Source organism: Lygodium microphyllum, unplaced genomic scaffold (assembly GCF_053477565.2).
Source record: "Lygodium microphyllum isolate KBCC unplaced genomic scaffold, Lygodium_microphyllum_v1.1.10 scaffold_31, whole genome shotgun sequence".
Lineage (NCBI taxonomy): Eukaryota > Viridiplantae > Streptophyta > Polypodiopsida > Schizaeales > Lygodiaceae > Lygodium > Lygodium microphyllum.
In genome coordinates this window covers 20,862,402-20,870,680 of record NW_028229514.1, presented here as the reverse complement: position 1 = coordinate 20,870,680, position 8,279 = coordinate 20,862,402, and the positions used below count along the sequence as shown (strand labels likewise).

The window sequence follows — 8,279 nt, the reverse complement described above, 5'->3', positions numbered from 1 at the left end:
GGCTCCGAAAGGGTGGTAAAACCACAGGACACCTGCTCACGGATCTCCCAGATCACTCCTTCTTCTTCTTTCAGTTCAATATGTAGTTTTCAGCTTGTTTACAGCGATCGTGACACGTGCGATTTCGTCAATCTGTTTTTTTAATGAAAAATCTCCTAATTGGCTGAAAAAGCAACTAGCTTTTTGCATGCCATCCTAATCTAGAAGCTTTTTCTAAATTTTTTGGATTTTTATAATAAATAATATAAAAAATAGATTAAAATTATCCAAAAATCTAGTATTTTTGGATAATCCATGCAACTCACACTAGTACTAATGGCTCAGATAACATTGACTCTCTAGATCAATAGAGAAGTTAGATGATGATGCATTCCATACTTTTTCACACTGTGTCCTCATAATATCACGACATCGTAATCTAATCTTCCATGTGAACACCAAGCACATTGGGATATACTATCACTTCATCACAAAGGTGGTAAAGGATAAGTCCATTGAGCTTATCAAGATCTCGACTGACAAGAATGCTACCAATCTACTCACTAAAAGTCTCCCAGTGGAATGATATACCTTCCTTAGAAAGATGATGGGTGTAGGATGAGATGATATCTATTTCTGATCCTATTGTACTTATATATATACATTTTACTTTCTCACTTTTTTCTTGTTTTCTCCTCACTCAAGCACGTTCACCTTTAAGTAGGAGGTTGTTAGGGGTTAAAAGCTACTAGTGCTTAGCCATCTACATTTACTGTACACTTAGTGCCCGCACACCTATATACTATAGGTGGTAGCCACCCATTATTGTCACTTTATTCTTTACAATACAATAAAATATGAGAAGGTTGGTCACACATTGTGATTGTTGAAGTTCTCACATATCATCTTGCTCTTTCTTTCTTGAACCTCCATAGCTCTTGCTTTTCTCTTACTTCCATTTGTGCTTCCACGCTTTCTCTACCTTTCACCTATAATTTTGTTGTATTAAAAAAAATGTCAAGACAAATATTTCAAGATGTGCTTTAAAATAAGCATTTATAAAGCTACCTTCTTAATTATATACTTGTTTTTCAATATCTATGTGAAGAATATATATACCTAATGTGAAAGCTTCTTGATTGCAAGCATTGTGAAAAGAACAACATTACACATATGATTTCTTTTAATATCTTTTGTGCTTTTTTCTAAAACACCAAGTGACAAATGTGTACGAGCTCTTTAGAAAGTGTAAATTCCATCATACAAAATGTGATTTAATATGTATATCACATGAACAAAATATGAAGCCAATGTCCAAAGTATGTATGCTAAAAAGTATTTTGCCATGCAAAGTATGGCTTGGGTCATGAAGCATACTTTGTTTTTGTAATGCCATGCCAAGTGCCACCTCAAGGTGGAGAGTCCCTAATAGTATATACAAGGCAAGGGCTCAAGTTTGAAGGGTTGTCCAACTTTTAATGTTTTCAAAAATTTGAATATATATATTAAGAGAAACTAAGTAATGTGTAAAGTGCTATCATGTCTAAAAGTAATTAGATAAAACTAGTCAATTACACAGACATCCTTGGCAAAACCTTCCTTCCTTATAGTAGCTAGGTCCTTGTGAATCCATGATGAGACTTTACTAAAATAGTTGGTAAGATTGACAATGACCAAGGGAGCATTCCCAAACACCACTAGATTCATGACATCCCATAGAGACATCAAAACAAAAACTCTGATAATATTCCAAAATGGCACAAAAGTAGGGCATATGGCATATTTTTCCTCTTGCTCCTAAGAGCACTTGTCCAAGTGACCTTGTGTCAAAACACATATGAATGTGAGCATAATCTCATAGTGTGCAATGCATCTTGTCTCACATAAATAACTAACACTAGAAATCAAATAGTGTTAGCTCTTGATATGAAAATAGATATCTTAAAAATTCGAATGGAAATAAAATAAGGTGTTCATATAGCACATTATTTTTATCATTCAAGAACAAATTTATAGTGTATGCTCTTTGGCATTGCAATGTGACTTGTGGCCTTTTAAACTTTTAGAATGTTTGTGATCATTTGACTATTGTCTTCTTAGTGGTAAACAAGATTCTTAGGCTAGCTATAGATTTATTTGGCTTTGCAACTTATTTCCCCAAGTTTTTGGAGCAAGGCTTGGTAATGAAAAGCTAGTTGTAACATGCTTTGATTACCGAGCCAATTGTGTTTATGTGAAGGGGAATGGATGGGAATTGGGTAGCAAGCAGAAGCAACATGACTTATGACTTAGCAAGCAACATGAGGAAAAGAGGCCAACCATTCTGACACTCACCACCCTTTGGCAACCAAATGGGATCTTCTTGTTGATGGTATTGCTTAATGAGATACTTTGTGAAGGTTGCTTAGAAAAGTGCAATGTCAAAAGACCCAAGCGCCTCCATGGCTCCTCCCCGAGGGAAGTAGGCGAGTACAGAGCCAGGCATTGAGTCTTGTGTTACTATTGGTTCGCGGGTGTGTATTACTTTGGGCGGGGGGCGATGGTAACTCACACCACTGGGCGACGTCACCCTACCAATTAAGATATGGAGTGACGCCCAAGGATGGTGCACTTGGGCATGATGCCGTCTTTGGAGGAGGGGACACTGCTGCTCACTGAGCTTCCGGAGCTTTTGGACACGTCAGAGGAGTCCTTGATGCTGCCAGAGGAGGTGGTGGAGGTGGCTGCAGACCTCCCGGACAGCAGCTTATTCAGTATTCTCTTGGGGTTGGAGAGCAAGCTGCGAGCCTTGGGATGATGCCTCAGAAAGGCTTGCAGATGGCCTCCTTCATGTTGATTATGAAGCTCATGATGATGATGATGTTGTTGTTGTTGTTGTCCTTGTTGATACTGATGATGATGAGGGTGCTGTTGATGATGATGATGATGGAAGGTGCCATTAGCATGGGCCATGGTGCTGACCTTCTCCCTCAACGCCTCCACCTCCATGGCATGTCTGAGGGATTGGTCCCACCCCTGATGCAGGTGGTCATGTGAATGCCTACTGCTACTAGTGTGGGTAGTAGTGCTGCCAGCTGCCTCATGTGAAGACCTGCTACTTGGGATGATGGTGCTGCAAGCTTCCTCTTGTGATGGATTGCTGTTTAGTCCTGAGCTTCCACTGTGGTCATGATCTATTGCTGCTGCAGGAGGAGGAGGAGGAGGAGCGGGCAAGCGGCCTTTCAAAGGGGCCACCCTGCCTCCTGCCACCACCCCATCTCTTGCCCCTTCAGGTAAGTGCACTCCCCCTGCCTTAGATGTGGCCCTCAGCTGCTCACAGAACAGCACGTGCACCACCACTCTCAAAGGCAGCCTCTCATTTTGTGCTGCATGCATGCATACATCTATAGATAGCTTCCTGCAGTCCATCAGCCCACAGAGTCTCCTCTTCTCACTTTTGCTCAATGCTGGATGTTCCTGCGGTCAAGTGCAGAAAATTTGTTCAGTAACTTTGCATCTTGGCTTCAGCAAATTCATTCGTTGGTTTAGAGTATTACCCATAATTTTGCCTCATGCTTTCTTTCTCAGGTGACTTTGAGTACTTGACATCCTAAAACCTTCACTGGAATTTTTATATTGTTCAATTGAAATGCAGCAGCCACAAGTTTGCAAGATAAGAAAACTTAAAGCTTTTTTCTGCCATCCAATTGACACTAGAACTCACGTGCCTCTTACTTGGAGACGTTTCTGAAGGCTGGGTAATAGGTCTCAGGTCATGGAACTCATACCTGTTGCGCTATTCCACTCAACCAGATAAGAGCAGATCATTGAATTGTTGAGCCATACGTAAACTGACATGCAATGCCATCAGCCTGCCAAGAAGCCTTTTGTTGGTCGACTATGGGTGCAAAATGCATTGGATCAGGACTTGCCAGGATGGTGTAAGGCTTATACAGGACGCTGCAGAAAGGTGTATAGCTTCAAAAAGCATGCTAGTGACCTAGACATGATGTTACAGCAAACTATGATGGTCACACAAAGCAAGGACTCTGGATAGAAAGTACTTGGACAAAGAGGACAAACAACGACAAGCCTCCTCTCTCAGCTTTAGGGTCAGTCTTTAAAAACAACACATACATACATCAGAAGGGATGAGGATTAAGTTTTACCAGTGCTCTAAATGCAGAATAAAATGGGGTGCCCTGGATTGGATGACTGCAGTCAGAAGGCAGCAGATTTAAGTCCTAAAGGGTGCCCTGAATCTACAACAAAGTGGGACTACATCACCTTTCTTTGTTAGCATCAAAATAGCATGACTACAATGGAGAATGGGCTGTGACACTGACCACAAACTCTTCATTTATGTATGCTGTTAATTTCATATTGCAGCATCAATGCAAGAACAAATCCATGGCAAGGAAATCTGGCATACCTTCAAGAAGATATCAATGGCTCGATATAGACCATCATGGACAGAGCGTGCAGAATCTGGAACAAGGTCAGCAAGGCACATGAACTTGGCCAATGGCAAGTTGGTGTCATTAGCTATCTCTATCAAGTACCCATCTACAAGTTTTGCAACTTGCACATTTGCAGCCTGTATTGCAGCATCTTCTGTAGAATTTTGCCTCACTATTTGATCAGTACCATCTAGTTCAAGATCTAGCTGTTCTGCAGAGTGGCACCTCCGTCTCTCGACCTTCTTGTACTCTCCATCCCTCACCTGTTTTTCTCCTCTTTTCAGAGCACTACAATGGCCACTTTGAGCAGATTGTTTGAAAAATTGCTCTACAATCCTTTGCAGCATATCCACATCATAGAACCCTTCATCATTCCTTGTAAGTATCAACAAGTCATTCAGTGAAGCTTCTTTCAGCTGTATCCCTATCCTCTTAACTAGTTCCTCTCTCCAATATGACTCCACACCCAACACAGTTGCTGCTTTCAGCAGCCTCATCATGAAGATGAACAAGCACGAGTCTTCTTCAGCTGGTAAAAGCTTCACAATCATCTCCAACACCCATCTATGCTCTGACTCCGCAACATCATTAGGACTCTTGTTTACTAAGTGTTGCAGCAAATGTTGACCATCATTAGCCATGCCTGGCAGCCACCTGTATGCGTACACCCTTAATGCCTCACCAATCAACTGTGGAGACATCCTCCCTTTGGATTTGATGGCCAGAATGACTTTACAGTACAGTTCCATATCCAAGTCACTTATGTCTTCTACCCACCAATCAATTGGAACTAGGCCATACCTCTGGCTCCAGCTACCAGTGCAAGGAGGAGTGTTGCAGCTTCCACAAGTAGAGTTCATCCGTGTGTAAGTGAAAGACCAATCCACTTTTGAAGGATCCACTGAAGTTTTTGAAGCAATTGCATCAATGCACCTGCTGACCATATTTAGATCTTGTGACCAAGGCAACAATGCCTTGGTAGTTTTCAAAGTAATGATGGAGTCCTTCCAGGCTTTGAAAACACTGGAATTCAAGAAGACCTCAAGCTTGAATATGAGGTTTCCTTTTTCTAAGTTTTCTGTCATCCCCAAATACTCTGCAGCACAGCGCACACTTAGAACATTATGGGCATTCAGCGTTATGGCTATGCCATAGCAGAACTTCGCACAGAGGTCGAAAGCTGCAGCTCCTCCTGGAAACTCTCCAAACCTGACCACTTCATCAGGAATGTCTGATACTAAGCTATGCAATCGTCCACATTTTGAGAGAAGAGGAAACTGCAACCAATGTAAGAAAACTGTTTGTGCAGAGTCTTTTTGGAGACAAAACCATGTGAAAGGTGCAACATATGACTGGCCCGGCCTTTCTAGTATGTTGGATCAAACTAGTCCTAATGAGCTCCTTATTTCAGAGTAATGCAGATAGGTGTAATATGCATCAAATCTGCACAGTCATTGGCATCCTTCAAGCCACTTATATATGCATGTAGCAAGTATGCCTTTCAAATACATATGTGCACGTGCATCTGTATAAGTTCAAAACTTAAAATGTAAGAATGCCTGTCTGATCTGCCATATCTTATAAACTGTCTAAGCCTCCAACGTTCTGCAACAGTAGAATTAAAGGATCAGCATCAATTCAAACAGATCAAGGAATTTAATTTCTACCTTGTGCAGATGAAATGCGGAATCATTAATATGCAGGGTGATGTCGCTAGCAGCAAGATCTGTGGCAACGGTCCTGTCTCCAGGGAAAGGGCAAGCAGACACATGTTACACTCGGAGATTCAAAAAATATATGTAATGTTTAAGCTTGAAACAATGAATTTTTACTCACGTGATGTTTCCATCTGTTTGGAAGATGTCTGGCTTCATGCCCACTTTCATGTACTTCATTTTGCAAAAAGACGATGAGCTCCAAGAGAGGAATGACAGGGTTAAGGGAGCAAGAAGGGTGATGTGTGTCCTATGGGAGCAATACTGGTGAATTAAATCAGAAGACTAATGGCAAATTAAACCCATTAAAGTGGAGAGTTCCAATGCAGTGGATGCCAGATGAGTCTGAAAAGCATCTCTGGTGTAAGTCTCAAAGTTCATGGGCATGCAAGTGACTGACAATGCAATGGGTGAAACAGCATTAAGAATAGCATAATGGGATGGTGTGTATTTAAAGGCTTGGACAACAGGACTCTCTGCACATTGTTTGTGCAATGTGCACTTTCCTTTGTTGATAAGGACGTGACCATGGGATGGATAGAAAAGCAGGGGTATCAGTGCAAATTTTTCCCTTGTTGGCTAAATCAGGTCTTGGAAGTAAGAGCAACTGAGGGGGAGGGGAGCATCAATGAGGGAATTAAAGCTGTTCGGGAATGTGCATCCTCATATACTCGGGATCAGCAGTAATACATTTAATCGGGCTGTGGGTAAAGGTGCTAAATTGTTCAGGGCTGTTGCTGATTAATGCCACTGAAAGGCTCGAGCAGCCAGCTGATTGGCCAAGATACTTGGCCGAATGGGCGAATGCTCAATGTTTTCCATGTTGTGTTGGCTGATCAGAGCTGGCAGTGACGTGTGGCTATGGTGGTCTTGAAGCTGACAGAGAGATGCGAAGCAAACAGTGCACACGTCGTGCAACCTTAAATGTGGGAGAAGAAAGATCCCAGATTGGGAAACAACAACGAGAGCCCTCCCCACCCCCTTCTCGAGTCCCACAGCCCCACACTAGCAGATAGTTTATAGATCAGAGAGGGCCCAGCTCTGCGAGCAGGACCACCAGAGGACGTAGGCAGCAATCATGAGGGAAGCCACAAGACGAGACTCCAGAGAGAGAGAGAGAATCGATCCTCGGTGGTCCTCCTAGATTTTGACTGATGTTACTAAGTGAATTTCCATGTCTGAAACTCTGAAAGGAAAAGAGAGAAAGAGAGAGAGTGTGTGTTTGGGGGGGGGGGGGGGAGGAGCGCGCGCGCGTGTCCTCTCTGAGAGAAAGAGTATGTGTGGCGCTCTCTCTCTCTCTCTGTGTCTTTCTGAGAGCGAGTGGACTGTGGAATCCCCAGAGGCTTTCAGATGTCAATGATCAATCCCTGTTTGCTCACGTCAATTCGCAGCCCTGCCACATGGGCCCGTGTGAAAGCGGCCCTACATTTTCAACTGTTAAAGCCTTCGAGGGGGATGTGGGCTACTAGTCGGCTTAGTCATCTAACGCGTGGACAGCAGGCTTGACTTGACCTTCTTTGCTCCAGGTAGGCTAAAGTGGCTAGTGTTCTCATGTCATGTCCACGGAAAACATTTTGAACACTATCCTTTAACCTTGACAATTTGGAAGTCTTTTATCGACCTTTGTATTTTTTTTTCCTGTCGCGAGAAGGAGAGGCTCCACACACAATCTTTTCAAAATAATCAATCATTTTATGTTTATTTCCTTAAATCGAGAGTATTAAGAAAAGGGCTACTTTTAATTATTTCCTTTGAAAAAAGGAGAAAATTTGTAGATAGAAAGCGACATCTAACTGCAAGCGTAAAATTATAAAATCCTTTTCTCCAAAAATTTCAATGTCTCTTTTTCAATGTCAAATTTCTTAATGAGACCTCATTTGGTCTTATGTTTTTTATGGTCATTTTTGATTCGATGTAGAGGGCTTCATTCACTTAAGCTTGATGGAGCTAGGGAAACAAAAAACTAATGATGCATGTGACCACACAAATGATCTCTTTGTGTTCCTCAACTAATCAAACTTTCACTTCCAAACCAAATTGTGGGTCTTTTGCAACACCACATTGGCTTTTGTTCAAATGGAAGTTTATGGAGTGGTCCTTATACTCCCTTCACTACCTCCACTAACCATCACATGGTAAACAATGA

At 42.0% G+C, this 8,279-nt stretch overlaps 1 protein-coding gene across 3 annotated transcripts; it reads right to left on the bottom strand.

The window, feature by feature from the left end:
• Positions 1 to 531: 531 nt before the first annotated feature.
• On the bottom strand, positions 532 to 7,362 carry LOC148009399 (BTB/POZ domain-containing protein At1g67900-like). 3 transcript variants are annotated; one of them, XR_015689847.1, is made up of 5 exons: positions 6,255 to 7,362; positions 6,086 to 6,158; positions 4,391 to 5,695; positions 2,314 to 3,435; positions 532 to 968 (listed from the first exon to the last, which is right to left on the bottom strand). XR_015689847.1 is itself a non-coding variant. In XM_087673595.1 (4 exons), the coding sequence occupies exons 1-4, from the start codon at positions 6,311 to 6,313 to the stop codon at positions 2,557 to 2,559; spliced, it is 2,316 nt and encodes a 771-aa protein (XP_087529721.1). In that variant the 5' UTR covers positions 6,314 to 7,362; the 3' UTR covers positions 1,368 to 2,556. The 3 variants fall into 3 exon arrangements, 2 of the variants coding, with proteins under 2 accessions (XP_087529721.1, XP_087529723.1); XM_087673595.1 differs by lacking the exon at positions 532 to 968 and having other exon boundaries at positions 1,368 to 3,435; XM_087673597.1 differs by lacking the exons at positions 532 to 968; positions 2,314 to 3,435 and adding an exon at positions 3,747 to 3,918.
• Between the last annotated feature and the right edge of the window lie 917 nt (positions 7,363 to 8,279).

What these genes read in the sequence shown, in the direction of transcription:
- LOC148009399 (XM_087673595.1), bottom strand. Translation starts at nt 6,313, where the DNA reads ATGAAGTACATGAAAGTGGGCATGAAGCCAGACATCTTCCAAACAGAT. An exon ending in CAAACAGATGGAAACATCAC is followed by an intron (nt 6,159 to 6,254) that starts GTGAGTAAAAAT and finishes CCCTGGAGACAG; the next exon opens with GACCGTTGCCACAGATCTTG. An exon ending in CCATTGATATCTTCTTGAAG is followed by an intron (nt 3,436 to 4,390) that starts GTATGCCAGATT and finishes ACTTGACCGCAG; the next exon opens with GAACATCCAGCATTGAGCAA.